Consider the following 16383-nt stretch of genomic DNA (forward strand, 5'->3'; position numbering starts at 1 on the left):
TTCTCCCATTCAGTAGATGGCCTTATAATTTTGCTGATAGTTTCCTTCACTGTGTAAAACTTTATAGTTTGATGTAGTTCCATTTTTAAATTTTTGCTTTTGTTGCCCTTGCCTGGAGATATATGAAAAAAAAACGTATTGCTAAGACCAACGTCAAAGAGAGTGCTGCCTATTTTTCTTTCAGGAGTTTATGGTTTCAGGTCTTACATTTAAGTCTTTAATCCATTTTGAGTTTATTTTTTATATGGTATGAGAAAGTAGTCCCGTTTGATTCTTCTGCATGTAGTTGCCCAATTTTCTCAACACCATTTATTGAAGAGATTGTTTTTCTCCATCATATATTCTTGTCTCCTTTGTCATAGACTAATTGCCCATATAAGAGTGGGTTCATGGACTTCCCTGGTGGTCCAGTGGTTAAGTCTTTGTCTTCCAGTGCAGGGGATATGGGTTTGATCCTGGTCGGGGAGCTAAAATCTCACATGCCTAGCGGCCAAAAAACCAAAACATAAAACAGAAGCAATATTGTAACAAATTCAATAAAGACTTTAAAAATGGTCCACATCAAAAAAATCTTGAGGATTTCCCTGGTGGCGCAGTGGTTAAGAATCCACCTGCCAATGCAGGGGACGTGGGTTCAAGCCCTGGTCCAGGAAGATCCCACATGCCGTGGAGCAACTAAGCCTGTGAGCCACAACTACTGAGCCCATGCGCCACAACAACTGAAGCCCACCCGCCTAGAGGCCATGCTCTGCAACAAGAGAAGCCACCGCAATGAGTAGCCTGTGCACAGCAATGAAGAGTAGCCCCCACTCACTGCAACTAGAGAAAGCCCGTGTGCAGCAACGAAGACCCAACACAGCCAAAAATAAATAAAATAAAAAATAAAAAATAAATTTTAAAATAAATAAGTAAATAAATGCTCCTGTGCTGAGTCCATATATATTTACAATTTTTATATCTTCTCCTTGGATTGATCTCTTGATCATTATGTAATGTCTTTCTTTGTCTCTTGTTACGATATTTGTTTTAAGATCTATATTGTCTGATATAAATATTGTTACCTTGGCTTTCTTTTTGTTTCTATTTGTATAAAATACCTTTTTCCATCCCCTCACTTTCAGTCTGTGTGTGTCTTTAGATCTTAACTGAGTCTTTTGTAGGCAGCATATATGTGGGTCTTGTTTTTGTAGCCATACTATGTCTTTGATTGGAGCATTTAGTCCATTTACATTTAAAGTAGTTATTTGCCTTTACTGATGAGCTTTTTTATTTTGTGATTTTCATGTTCCTAGTTGTGGCCTCCTCTTTTTTTCTCAGAGAAGTTCCTTTAACATTTCTTGTAACACTGGTTTGGTGATGCTGAACTCTTTTAACTTTTGCTTGTCTGTAAAACTTTTGATCTCTCCATCAAATCTGAATGAGAGTCTTGCTGGGTGGAGTATTCTTGGTAGTAGGTTTTTCCTTTTCATCATTTTAAATATATTGTGTCACTCCCTTCTGGCCTGCAGAGTTTCTGCTGAAAAGCCAGCTGATAGCCTTACAGGAGTTCCTTTGTATGTAACTTGCTGCTTTTCCCTTGCTGCTTTTAATATTTTCTATTTATCTTTAATTTTCACCATTTTAGTTGCAATGTGTCTTGGTGTGGTTCTCTTTCAGTCGATCATGTTGAGACTCACTGTGCTTCCTGGATCTGGAGGTCTATTTCCCTTTCCCAGGAAGGGACGTTTTCAGCTATTATGTCTTCAAATATTTCTCTGCCCCCTTCTCTCTCTCTTCTCCTTCTGGAACCCCTATTATGTGAATGTTAGTATGCTTGATGTTGTCCCAGAGGTTTCTTAAACTGTCCTCATTTCTTTTTATTATTTTTTCAGTTCAGTTTCAGTAATTTCAGACAGTAATTACTCTGTCTTCCAAATCACTGATCTGTCCCTCTATATTATCTAATCTACCATTGATTCCTTCTAGTATATTTTTAATTTCAGTTATTGAATTATTCACCTCTGTTTGGTTCTTCTTTATATTTTCTAACTCTTTGTTAAAAACTTCTAACTTCTCACTCTTTTCATTCATTCTTCTCCCGAGTTCTTCAAGCATCTTTTTTTTTCCCCCACAGCAACTAATGATATTTATTTAGGACTCATTTTATATTTTCACAGTTCTGAGAACTTTTTCATTTAATCCTCACCAAAAATCCACAGAGAGAGGTTCTGATTTTATGCACATTTTCAGATGAGAAAACTGAAACTCAGAGAGGATAAGTTAACTTGGTAGAATCACCCAGCCAGGAGGTGGCTTAACTGGTATTCAGAGCTGGGGCCTCTGACTTCAAATCTCAAATTTATTCAGTCTCCTCCTAAGGAAGCATTTCTAAGCTTAGCCAGAGCACACTGAGGGAGGCAGGTATCATCCTGGGCTTAGGAGACCAAGGAAGCTGTAGAGCCAGATCCAGTTAATTAGCACAGCTTCCTCCCCACCTGTGGTTCTGTCAATAGCCACCTCTCCAGGCAACCATTGACCCCCTCCATCCGGCCCCTCCTACTTTCCTTTATACCTTCCCTGAGACCAGAGGAAGGCCTTACAAGGTGATATGATTTTCTGTGAACAACATTCCCACAAGATAGGAGCCACCTGCAGGATGTTTCAAGGGTCTTACAGGATGAGAGAGACAGAAGGAGGCTCTTCTTTGAGCATCTTTATGATCATTACCTTGAACTCTCTATCAAGTAGATTTGCTTATCTGCACTTCACTTAGTTCTTCTTTGGAGGTTTTTTTTCTTTTCCTTTATTTGGAATATATTTCTCTGTTGCCTCATTTTGTCTAATTTCCTGTTTCTATTTCTATGTATTTAGTTGGTTGGTTATGTTTCCCAATCATGGAGAAGTGGCCTTATGCAGGACACGTCCTATGGATCCTGGCAGCACACTCTCCTGTGGTTACCAGAGCTACTTGCTTTAGGGGTGCCCTCTTATGGGGGCTGCTTGGGACCTTCTGTTGTGGTCGGCTGACTACTGTGGGCATGCTGGTAGGTATTGCTGGTCATCATTCCAGTTGGTTGTAAGGCTCTGTTTTGTTCAGGCTGGGTCTTGGCATGGCTGACTGCACAGCCAGGAGTGCCCTGGTCCTGGTGCCAGCTCACCAGTGGGCAGGCCCAGGTCATGAGGCAACTGTCTACAGATCCCGCCTAGGGGTCCCAGGGATAGTGCTAGCTCATTGGTGGGTGGAGCTCAGTCCCAGCGTGGCTGAATGCTGGGCTGGGGGTCCCGGAGCTAGTGTTGGCCTACTGATGGGTGGGGCCATGGCCCAGGAGTGTCCTGGGGACGCTGGTGGGTGGGGCTGCTTCTTGATATGGCTGGCTGAGGGTCGCAGGTGACCCAGAGCTGGTGATGGCTCACTGTTAGGTGGGTCCGGATCCTAACATGGATGGCTGAGGGGCCCAAAGTGTCCTGGAGCTGTTTTTGGCCTCCCATTGGGCAGGGCCAGGATCCAGGGCATCCTGGAGTGGCGCTGGCCTGCTAATGGGTGGGTGTGGTCTTGACATGGCTGGCATTAGGTCTGTGTGGTCCTGGGGTCTGGTCAGCACACTGGTGGGTGGGGTTTGGGCCCAGGGGGTCCCAGGGCTGATGCCCATCCACTAGTGGGCAAGGTCAGGTCCTGGGGCTACAGCTAGCCCACTAATGGGTGGAGATGGGTCCTGGGGTCTCTGGCTGTGGAGGCCAGGGGTTGCAGATTTGGTGCTGGCCCACAGGTGGGGAGGGCCAGGGCCCTGGTGCTCCTGGAGTTGGTGTTAGCTTGCTGGTGAATGCACCGGGTCCTGACACAGCTGGCTGCAGGGTCTTGGTGTTCATGGGGCTGGTGTCCCGCCACTGGTGGGTGAGGCCTCTTCCCAAGGCTAGTGTCAGCCCACTGGTGGAGCTGGGTCCTGGGGTCTCTGACTGAGGGGCTGGAGGTTCCAGAGCTGGTGTAGGCCCACTAGTTGGGTGGGGCTGGGTCCTCGGCCATCTAGTATGTGAGGGTGTGTCCTGGGGCAGGGTTGGGGCCTCAGGGGGTCCTTTCTGCTGGTGGGTGAGGTCGTGTCCCTGCCCATCCGGGGCACCCGGCCTGGGGCATCCTAGGAGGGTGCTGACTGACTGGTGGGCAGGTAGGTTCCAGCACTAATAAGCTAGAGGGAGGATTCCAAAGTGGTGCTTACCAGTGCCAGTGTCCTCATGGTGGGTTAAACTCCCAAAAATGGCGGCTGCTGGCATCTATGTCCCCAGGGTGAATTTCAGTTGCCTCCTGCCTCTTCAGGAGGCTCTCCAAGATCAGCAAGTGGGTTTGATCCAGCCTCCTTTCAAATTACTGCTTCTGCTCTGGGTCTTGGAGTGTGTGAGATTTTGTGTGTGCCATTTAAGAGTGGGGTCTCTATTTCCCACAGACCTCTGGGTCTTCCTACACTGGCCTTCAAAGCCAAATGTTCCAGGGGCTTGTCTCCCCAGTGCAGGATCCCTGGGATGGGAAGCCCAGTGTGGGGCTTGGACCCCTTGCTTTTGCGGGAGAACTTCTGCAATTGTAATTATCCTCCCATTCATGTGTCACCTACCTGGTGGGCATGAGTCTTGGCTAATTACATCTCTGTCCCTTTTCCCCTTCTCATTGTGGTTCCTTCTTTGTAACTGTCAGCTCTTAGAAGACATTTTTTGCTAGTCTTCAGGTTGCTCTCATGGATACTTTGTCTATAAATAGTTGCAATTTTGGTGTGCCTCTGGAAGGAGATGAGCTCAGGGTCTTCCTGCTCCACCATCTTGGCCACTCCTCAAGTCATTAAGTTTTGTTCATTTGGTTTGATTGCCTTTGGCTTTAATCTGAGGGCTCTACATGCTGCAAAAAAAGTACTGATGGCTTTGTAGTATAATAAAATCAGATTTTTTAAAAATTAGCATCAACTTCCTGCAAACAAAGCAAGGCAGTTACCTTGATATTGTTGGCAGATTACTGAAGATGTATATTCCTATTGGGCCTAATGTATATTTCAGATGATGTGTAAAGGCAGGTGTTCATTTTAAAGAACAAATGAAGCAGCCAAATCTCTGTTTCTTTCTTCAGTCTTACAGGTCGGTGTTTTTCTCTAGGTTGTGGCTATGTATCTTTCTCATGTTTTCACCCAACATTGGAAAGATGAGTTCCGAGTTCTCAGATGTTTCCAAAGCATGCCCATTTTGTTATGGGTGACCCCGTCTCCTCTTGGCAAGTAATTCTATAGAATTACTCCATAAGCAGAATTATAACTTCAAGTATTTAGGGCACAATTAGACTGACAAAGAATCCTAGACCTTGAGAGATCATCTAATCCAACCTTCTCATTAAAGGAAGGGACCTCTTTACAGCATCCCTGACAGATGTTCATCTGGCCACTTTGGGGACATTTCTTCTAACAGGGACTTGTCTTGCTCTTTAACTTGGTGATTTAATTATAAAGTACTCTGCCACTCTACAAATTCTACCTGCATATTAGTGGCCTACTTTTCTGAACACTATTTATGTTCACTCAGTACTCTAAACCATCTTAAGATGTAGACTCTATCACTCCCATTTTATTGATAGAAAGACTGAGGCACGGAAAGAAAAGTTCCCTAATGTCAAACAGCTATTAAGCAGAAGAGCCCAGCCCTTGATCCCACATGCTTGGCCTGTATTTCCTCTCTATACTAAACAGAACCCTCACACATTATGACAGAAACCTATCTTCAGGTTGATCTTGATTGTCAATTTTTGGGTAAGTTGTTCCACTAGTTAAGAATTCACATAACTCTTCTACTATCCAGCCCACATCTCTCTGAACTGCACATAACGGTCTTAGGAAATTTTAAAAGATGTCTTCCTTAAGATGAACATATATGTCTATGACATTCTCCTGATGTACTAGTTTGATAAAGCCTTCAAAGAAGAAAATGAGATCAGTTTGCCACAACTACTTTTAGAAAAATAAACTTATTAAAATATAACAAAGAAACTTGCACATAATAAGCACGTGTTGAATTTTGAATTTTCATGAAGTGAACACACCTGGATAACTACCACTAAGATAAAGAAAACATTACCAGTATCCATGGGCTGCCTACCCAAGGGCTGCCTATTCATGATCCATGACAAAACCTGGCACCAAGGCTATGCTTAGTAATAAACACAATGGTAATTAACAAAGCATGTTAAATTAGCTCTCTGAAGCATTTAGACTGTGGAATACAAAGAGGATTGGCCAGTTGGGAAATGGGGGCACATTAAAAGCAGAGACACAGATATGTTATGAGAGGTTGAACAGGTGGACCATAGGGCGAGAATCCAGTCTCTGACTTGCCTTGGATCCTGAACAACTCTCTGACTCCAAACTATGTGTATCCTTAAAATAAATCCTCTTTTTCTTAAGGTTCCCTGTTCCTTGTAATCAGAAGATACTAACACCAAAACTGTAAGCCACAAAGAATCCCCAACCTCATAATTTCAATTCCCCACTCGAACAAACTGATAGTGGCTGCCTGGAGAACTGTGGAAAATGACTCTGAGGCTGAGTTCAATGGAAAAGAGTATTGTGGTGTCTGCCATACGGGCTTTTTTTTTTTTTTTTTTTTTTTTTTTTGGTGGGGGCGGGGGTGTGTGTGGAAGAGAGGCAGGGATGGTGCCATGAACTTGCCATTCCTGTTCTTAGCCCATATGATGAAGAAATCAATAGATGGAAAGAATTGAGTAATTAATCACCATATTAAGCTGGATATTTCAGTTTAATAAATATCCTTCCCTTAGCTGTTCCCCTCGCCCCACTCTATATCTCAGCCACAATATTTTTATTATTATTATTTTTTCTGTTTACTTGTTAGAAATAACACATTCTGAACTGAAATGAACTTACCGTCATTTCAAGCGTGTACTGGTTACAACTTAGCAAACATCCTTTTCAGGATGGGGTCATTTTATAAAGAAGATGGACTGTCTAGCGGAATGATTTTATTTTATCAATAAAAGTGAGACTTTATTTTTTATTTTATTTTTTCATTATGCGGGCCTCTCACTGTTGTGGCCTCTCCCATTGCGGAGCACAGGCTCCGGACGCGCAGGCTCAGCGGCCATGGCTCACGGGCCCAGCCGCTCCGCAGCATGTGGAATCTTCCCGGACCGGGGCACAAACCCGTGTCCCCTGCATCGGCAGGCGGACTCTCAACCACTGCACCACCAGAGAAGCCCTAAAGAGGGAGACTTTTAAATGCCTTTATTATCATTGTACTGTATGATATAGACTATCATTTTGTATCACATTATTCAAGATAAATTTCAGAAACATCGGAGCCTCACACACCTATGAGTATCTCAGAGCCAACTAGGCATGAACAGAGGAAGTAATACAATTGCTTTTGTTAATGTTCTCATGCGACAGGCAGAGGCAGTCAATGTTAGACCTGGTAAAACACATCTAGCTCTAGGTGAAATCTGAGGGAAGATGCAGCAACAAGAAAGCAGCACCGACTGTGCATGCTCCTATTCAGGCAGAGACAGGAAGGGAGTGGACGTACTGTAGAAGCTGGCCATTACATAGTTTTGGCAGGGATCACCACTAAACTCATTTGGGCACTTGCACAAGTATCTTGAGGGGCTTGAAAGGTCTTTCACCATGAAGTACTTGCTAAATTCACACAGAAAGTTTTCTCCTTCTGGCACGCTTGACAAGATGGCTTGTCCCAGTGGTAGATGTAGATGTGGATGAAGAAGTATTTGCTCCTTCTGTTGATACTGATATTCTAATGGGAGACTCTGAAGACACACACGTTTTCTCAGTTGAGGCTGGCATGCCAGTGATGATCTCATTTGAGTCCACAATGGTGATATTGGCAGAGGCACTGTCATCTCCTAATTTGCTGATCACTTTGCCCATACATTGTCCAGAATCAGCCAGTGGTGCTTTGTTAATGCAAAGTTCTCACTTCCCTGGCCTTTTTTTGTATCTTGATGTTTTGTGGTTCGTTCTTTCGGTTTAATTCATTCCTATTCTTGAACCATTTGAATTTGAGAGAGGAGTATTCAGAACTGGTCTCGCACTGAAGCACTAGTTTCGAATCTGCTGCAGACTCCTGACTTTTCATCTCTTCCGAATGGGGAGGCAAGGCGCACCGCTTGCACAGCACCCGGCAGACCTCCTTCTTGAGGTTCCGGCCCGTCTCGAGAGGGGGGAAGGATGCTCGGAAGGCCGCCGGCGCGCGGCCGCTGCTGTTGGCATCGGGCTCCATGAAGAAGATGTACCTGCTGTCCTCCTTGAGCCGCCCGCAGGAGGGGAACGCGGGGTGGCCCCAGGAGCCCAGGCGCACGCTGAGCAGCGAGTCCTTCTTCAAGCTCCCGGCTTTCACCGCCCACACCTGGTGCACCTTCACCAGATAGGGCGCCTCGTCTCCGGGCTCGGCGGCGCTGGGCGCGGGGCCTGTGGGCCAGGAGGGCACGTTCCCGGGCCCACGGCTGGCGGCTGGCGCTTGCCTCCCCGCGCCCCTGCCTCAGCCGCCTCCCCCTTCCTGTCGAGTGCCCCCCTGCTGCCGCCGCGGCGGGTGCGCATTTCACTCCATCACCACCGCGGCGTGCTGAGCCAACTCCTGCACCGAGCCCACGCTGGGCGGGGACGCCTAGCACACTGAGGCCCCCGCGGGAGCCGCCTCCTCGCCGGCGGCCGCCCCCCGGCGCCACGGCCGCGGTCCACAGCAGCAGCAGCGGCAGCGGCGGGGGGCGGGGCCGGGGCCGCGGCGCGGGGCACGGGGCCCGGTGGCCGGTCCTCCCGGAGCGGTGCGGGGCGCGCCGCTGTCTCAGGGTGCGAGGTGCGTGCGGGCTCCTGGCTGTCGGTTCGGACTTTCCAGCCACAACATGTTTAATGGCCAGTCTCTTGAGCATATAAAGAGGTAAGGCACATCTTACAAACCAGATATCACTGCATAAGCCAGATGGTTTACTGCCTAACCAAGTCATATGGGCACTTCCCCACAGGAGAGAGAATTGCTCCTGTTACACTGATGAGGCTTCACTACACAGAGGGGAAAGCACTTCTGTTTCTCTTGGCAAAGGCATGTGAGGATTAAGTTTACACTAGCTGAAAATAAGTCAGTAACAATCTAAACTGTATGGGTCAACTTCAGGTTTGTAAGAGCATGAGATTGAAAGATATGCTTACAAACGTCCTGATTAAGAAACTCATGACAAGAAGAGAAGCCTTTTTTAAATTTGTGTTTCGGGATCGTATATCACAATTCATATTCCCAATTACTAATCATGTCAGCCAATCAGCTTTTTAGAGCTCCTGTGATGGTGAGACATGCCTTGCTAGCTCTCCCAATTATAGAAGAAAAATACAAAAAAATTCGATGACTATGTGTTTGTTTCTGTGAAATACTGCCCTTCATTGGACAATTTTTAAATGTATTTTTATGGGCTATGAAAGTATCACATTTTAAACCAATCAATAATTTTATTTCTTATCTGTCTGCTAGGGAAATGAGGTAAGCCAGAGAGAACTAAGTCATCCCTGACTAATAGGGGTTCAGAAAGTTTAACTGGCACAGCTATTCCAGCTGAACTGGTAAAGTGCTAAAAACTAGTTTGCCCTTAACTTTGACTCTGTTATAAAAAGTTGGGTCAACAAAATTACATTCTTAAATAACTGCTCATTAAAGAGCTAGGTGGGAAGTACATTCTTTTGGACTTTATAGGATCTGGCTAAGATTAACTGCACGTGATACTAGCAACAAGCCTTTGGAGAAATTTCATGATTGCTCGACAAAGGCTGAGGAACCAGCCAAGGTACTGGTCCAGAACTCCTGGAGCTGAGGAATAGCCCAGAGTTAGTAGTCAGCATCCAGCTAAGGATGAAGGTGGGGGCCCAAGCGAACATTGCTTTGGAATTCTGCAGTGGGCTTCTTCACACCAGTGTGAAGGCTTAAGGCACACCCAAATGCACATGATGAACACCCATAAATCCTAAGCATGAATATAAGGCTTCAACCTCCCTCTTCTCGTGGTTTTCATGCCCCTACTATGAAATGAATCTAATTCAACCTTTCAGATCATTTCTGTTTTTCTTCCTTACCCTGCTTCCTGTCCCGAAACGTGGGTACCCCCTTGCAATTGCACTTCTGCCCCGGTTCTCTACGTGCTTGACCTTTCAGAATGTCATTCACTCTCAGACCTTCCATTCCGACTTGTGTGTAGCTAATTCCTTGGATAATAGATCCAAGATCTATTATCTAGAAAGATCTAGCCTGATCTTTCTTCCTAGTTCTAAGCCCATATCTTCAACTGTCTATTAGATATTTCCTCACCTCCAACTCAATACATAAAATTTAGTTTGGTTCTTTTACCTCTTGACTTCCCCATTTCTTTTAATGGTACCAACTTGGCACTTTCATTCAGACTCAAAACCATGGAGTCATATTTTAATCTTCTCTCTCCGACTTTTAACATCCAAATTCTCAAATTCTTCAAGATTTGTTTTTTCTTGTTGCATCTACTCTTCCCTTCTCATTCCCACCATCACCACCTTAGTTTAGATCTTCATCTTATTTCCTTAATTCTAAGATGCCTATATTTTTGTAATTTTACATACCTAAAAATAAAGATTTGTTTTATAATCAGTGTATACATTTAATGTGAGTTTTTTATTACAAAAATCTATCATGTCGGGCTTCCCTGGTGGCGCAATGGTTGAGAATCTGCCTGCTAATGCAGGGGACACGGGTTCGAGCCCTGGTCTGGGAGGATCCCACATGCCGCGGAGCAACTAGGCCCGTGAGCCACAACTACTGAGCCTGCGTGTCTGGAGCCTGTGCTCCGCAACAAGAGAGGCTGCGATAGTGAGAGGCCCACGCACCGTGATGAAAAGTGGGCCCCGCTTGCCACAACTAGAGAAAGCCCCCGCACAAAAACGACGATCCAACACAGCAAAAATAAATAAATTAATTAATAAACTCCTACCCCCAACATCTTCAAAAAAGAAAAAATCTATCATGTCAACAGTCTTAGAATCAAAATCTATGGCATCTCAGACCCAGATAACTGCTTCTACTTGTTCTTCTGGCCTGCATTCCCTTGCTTTTCTAATCTGTCCTGCACACTATTGCCTGATTAATCTCCTTAAAAGACTGTGTTCATTGTGTCCAGTAGTTAGGACTCCACGCTTCCGCTGCAGGGGCACGGGTTCATCCCTGGTGGAGAACTAAGATCCCGCATGACGTGCGGCACAGCAAAAACAAAAACAAAAACAAAACAAAACAAAAAAAACAACTTCAGGGTTTCCCATTCCCTGATAGGTAAAGTATGCAAGTATGCCTGGGGATCAAGCTGGGCATCGAAGGGACACCACAATCACACCCTGACGTCTTCCTGTCCTTACCAACATTATTTCCCTACCCAGATCTTTCTGCCGTGAACACATCCTCCTCTGCCTCTGTTTGTGTCATTCCCCACAATTAGAAGGCTATTCCTCCTGTTACGTACACCCTACTCAGGCTTCAAGTCCTATGTCTGTTGTGAAACATTATCTGAACACCCTATCCTGAAGTAATCTCTTCCTCCTCTAAATTCCTGTAGGACTTGTCTTGACTACTTATTTCATACTTATTATTAATTATCTGGTATCTTTGAATGTCTGTATATGTTTATGAGTGTAAAGCAATGAATCCGATGTTTTATAATGAACGGGAAAAAATCAATCACGTTAGTTACCTCATTCTATATGTCTTATTTCTCTCATCAGATCATAAATTCCTTGCAGTTAGCTCTATTAGGTATACTTGTCTCCCTTGAATTGTGGTTTATTTAAGAAATATAGTCTACTAAGCACTGAGTTCAATGGGGGGATCACATCTCTCATCAGAGAGGCACCGCTACCCCTCTTCTTTTCTCTATGGCTGGTCCAAATCACTTATATTCAACTTCTCCCGTCTGCCCTCCTCCAGCACCCAAGCTTATGATCGTAGTAGCACAAGACTTGCTCAGGCTTTAGACTGAATCAAGCGTAAAGGAGCGGGTGAGTTGAAGAACAAGGAGAAACTTCGCAGGGTTCTAAGACAGATGTGTGGAGGCAGAAGGTCACTGCGATGCAGCGAAGGTGAGGGGGCAAGGCCAGGTTGGCAGGGGCCTCGCATGATGTCATGCTAAGGAGGTCAGACCTTCTTTCTCCTCACTGGAATTGGGAGATTTTTTTAACCAGTGGAGGGACGTGATCAGATTTGCTTTCATAGAGTTGTGGAGATGGACTGGGAAGAGGAGGAAAGACTAGAAGAAGGTAGGCCAGTTAGGAATCCTATTTCAGGACCTGGATACAGTGGCAGCTGTGGTGGTGGGAATGAAAAGCAAGAGGATAGAATCAAAAGAAGGTGGAGAAAGAATGGACAGAACTTGATGACAGAGATGAGACCGGAGGGATGAGGATGGGAGAGAATGAGTGACAGAGGTTTCCACTTCAGTCTACGGGGTGGCGCCAGTGCTATTCCCTGAAACAGAGGAGAAGCAGGTTGGGGAGGGGCTGGAGTAGGTGAGAAGACAATGAGACCTGATTTGCATATGTTGAATTTGTAGCCTCTAAAAGACATTTGCATGAGATTGGGGACCTGGAGACAGATATGGGTTGGAGAGACAGACTTGTGATAGGCACAACTCACTCAATAAAATGTATATCTGTCTTGAAATACCCTGCTCACTCTTAGCCCAAGGCATCCAACTACATTTCTTGTCCTACCTGTTTCACCAAATTTTTATAGTGTTCCTGGCTCCCAGTTTGTTATACTTTTACTCTTGGCCAGTTCAGAACTCTTTTTATAATATTTTACGTATAGTAGTTATCTAAGTCTTAGACAATCAGACTCTTAGACATTACTTAATTTCATAGAGAATGAAGTTCTGTGGAAGCTCAGGGACTTCAGTTTACTGCACTTTATGTTAAACATTCCGTGGTGTTTCCTGGCCATGTTCCCTCTTTTCCAGCTCACTTCATCCAACTGCTCATGCACATAATCTTTTCTGCCCTCCAGCTTCTATGCTCTCAACCCTTTCTTTACACTTTTGGCCACTGCTTTATTCTTAAAACTTTCTTTCTTTCTTTCTTTCTTTCAATTAATTAATTAATTTTTGGCTGCGTTGGGTCTTCATTGCCGTGCGTAGGCTTTCTCTAGTTGCAGAGAGCAGGGGCTACTCTTTGCTGCGGTACGCGGGTTTCTCATTGTGGTGGCTTCTCTTGTTGCAGAGCACAGGCTCTGGGTGTGCAGGCTTCAGTAGTTGTGGCGCATGGGCTTAGCTGCTCCGCGGCATGTGGGATCTTCCCGGACCAGGGCTCGAACCCGTGTCCCCTGCATTGGCAGGCGGATTCTTAACCACTGCGCTACCAGGAAAGCCCAAAACTTTCTTTTTCCTGGGCTTCATGACATCTCCCGATTTCCCGCCTACCTCCAACCTCTCTGGCTGCTATACTTCCCCAAACGCCCACTTAAATGTTAATGTTTCCTAGGATTCCCTATTTAGCCTTCCCTTCATCTCATTTTAGTACACACTTAGTGTGACCTCATCCACTTGCATGGCTTAACAAACAACCATTAATATTATTTCTAAATCTGAATGTCTAGCCCAGTCTTCTCAGTCCAAACCCAAATATCCAGCTCTTTTTAGGACACCTTTATTCGGATGTGTTCCATGGGCATTTCAAATCAACTTGCCACAGTGAATTTTCCTCTTCTTCCTTTTCTGTATCAGTGATGGTACTGTCACCCTCCCAGTAACCTGTGAGCCATCCCCGACTTCTCCTCCTTTCTCTTTCAAACTCAGTCTGCCAGGAAATCCTGCCTATTTTACATTTTAAATGAGCATTTTCCTAGATGAGAACACAGTGTGGTTGAAGATAACAAAAAGGGAGTGAGACTAGCCTGGTGGGAGTTTTGTTGAGAAATATTGGGGAAAATGGTTGGATTATTAAGTGGGAGAGTACCTTGGAAGGTAACGTTAAGGCCGCACAGAGTATTTCAGAGTTGATGTGGTTGGAGAACCACCAAACATTAGGCAGATGGATGAGATGGTAATTTCAAGGTGCATTTTTAAAAAAATCAGTCACTTGAAAAAAGGGAGTCAGAGCAACTATTACCTTTGTAACTAGAGACAACCATTTCTTACACTTCATTGACGACATGAGGAAAAAAACCCGAAGAAGTTACAACTAGAAGCTCAGAAAATCTGACCCTGAATTTAAATGAAGTACAAGTGCTACTAAAAAATAAAAATAATAAGTTCTCTTTGAAGAAGACAAATTGAAATTAGGCATTAGTGATATAACTAGAAGTAGACTGTGTTGAAAATAAGTGCAAGAATGACATCATTTGATTGACAAGTGCTTATAAGGCAATTCCTTAACTGTAAATAATTTTAAAATTGAATACATATAGACGTCTTTTAAAAAAATCACGAGGCTTCCCTGATGGCGCAGTGGTTAAGAATCCACCTGCCAGTGCAGGGAACACGGGTTCAAGCCCTGGTCCAGGAAGATCCCACATGCCGCGGAGCAACTAAGGCCGTGCGCCACAACTACTGAGCCCACGTGCCACAACTACTGAAGCCTGCGTGCCTAGAGCCCGAGCTCTACAACAAGAGAAGCCACCGCAATGAGAAGCCTGCGCACCGCAACGAAGAGTAGCCCCCGCTCACCGCAACTAGAGAAAGCCCACGCACAGCAACAAAGACTCAATGCAGCCAAAAATAAATAAATTTTTAAGAAAATCACCAAATTGAAATGTAATGATGGTTTCCTAAAACATCTGGATTTCCATATGCCTCAATAAAAATTTTAGGCTAAATAAGCTCTGTTATAATGTAATACACTATATGACATATTTATATATTGATAAACATGGTAATTTCCATTTAATTTGGCTTAGATACTAATTAACTCAAAATAAATGCACTCCCCTCACCAATGTAGTAAGTCAATAGGTAAATAGCTGGGAGAAAAAGTACTCCAAGCCAGGCAGCTCTGTATGTTTCAGAAGCAAAGGAAAAAATAAAAATAGTCGCAGTAAACACTGCACTTCTGGAAATAAACTACATTTATGAAGCAGAAGATTCAAAAAGTAAAAGCTAACCCTCTTTATGTGGTGAAAGCATCACTGAGAAACAAATAGCACCCAGAGAGTGACTACCAGTAGTTAGCAGTAAAAGAATGACATTAGAAAAAAATGGCAGATGTGACAGATTTAAAACCAAAGCTTTCCTCTTACTCCTTGTCATTTTCTCCTTTTTTCCTGATTGCAATTTCAATGATAAAGGTCTATTGAATTACTAAGTTACTTACATGAGGGCCTGGAAAGCACAACACTTGGTGAGGATGCACATTGATTTCCATCCTGTGGCACAAGCTCCATACCTGGTGTTGTTTGAATCAATGAGGAGGGCAGCTATTTGTTCTCTTGGTTTAACTGCCACAGAGTGGTGATAAATAGGCATCTGATTTCCAGACTAAATCTGAGCCCCGGCTCTCTGAAAAGGAAGAAAAAAAAAAGGTGACTCTAAACTCTTCCTGTATTTCTGGACAGTAGCTTGAAAGTAGGACAGTCAGTGTCTGAGTGTTACTTCCCTGTTTTTGATACGCAATTCTACCTGATAATTTTATTTTCCACCAGAAAAATTATTTTCTCCTGAGTTTCTTGAAGGTAGAAACAAAACTCTACAAACAAAATCTCAATAGTCTTTTTCACACTGTTTTCACACAGGTTCATTTAAAACATTTATTGATATGCTACTTAGAGGAAAGAAGTAAAAGAGATTAAACTAGAGGATTTAAGGTTCTTTAATAGTCACAGGCCTCAACATACTTAGAACCCTTAGTTTCATGAGATTGAAGGAAAAATCAGTATTGTTGCACTTTATCAAAGCTACATTAGGATAGAAAACTGTTGTTACATTTTATAAAGGAGGAAACTTATACTTTTGGTGCTCAGGGACCCCACAGCCAGATTGGCAGCAAGGGATATAGGCTGATAATCTGCTTATTTTGATTTCATTGGTATATGTTCATTTGAACATATCACCATCCTAGCCTTTTCTACCACATAATGTTACATTGTACTTAAGGAAAGCTAAAATGAAAAGTGATCCATTTTCTACTGTATAGCACAGGGAACTCTGCTCAATATTATGTAACAACCTAAATGGGAAAAGAATTTGAAAAAGAATAGATACATGTAATGTGTATAACTGAAACACTTTGCTGTATACCTGAAACTATCACAACATTGTTAATCAAGTATACCCCAATATAAAATAAAAAGTTAAAAAAAAAGAGTAATCCATTTTTGGGAATTCCCTGGTGGTCCAGTTGTTAGGACTCGGTGCTTTCACTGCAGGGG

General features: G+C 43.9%; 1 protein-coding gene and 1 pseudogene across 2 annotated transcripts in view; both read right to left on the reverse strand.

Moving 5' to 3' along the window:
- Nucleotides 1-15457, reverse strand: part of GNE (glucosamine (UDP-N-acetyl)-2-epimerase/N-acetylmannosamine kinase) — a gene marked incomplete at both ends in the record, with an annotated part of 59328 nt that extends 43871 nt beyond the window's left edge. The window contains one exon of the mRNA XM_079707086.1: nucleotides 15330-15457. Coding sequence (XP_079563212.1) covers nucleotides 15330-15380 — 51 coding nt within the window. The remainder of the gene's footprint in view (nucleotides 1-15329) is intronic.
- Nucleotides 7508-8899, reverse strand: LOC307054246 (pro-neuregulin-2, membrane-bound isoform-like; annotated as a pseudogene). The gene has a single exon. The product of its transcript is annotated as a pro-neuregulin-2, membrane-bound isoform-like (transcript).
- Nucleotides 15458-16383: the final 926 nt, after the last annotated feature.

Source organism: Hyperoodon ampullatus (genome assembly GCF_949752795.1).
Source record: "Hyperoodon ampullatus genome assembly, chromosome: 6".
NCBI lineage: Eukaryota > Metazoa > Chordata > Mammalia > Artiodactyla > Ziphiidae > Hyperoodon > Hyperoodon ampullatus.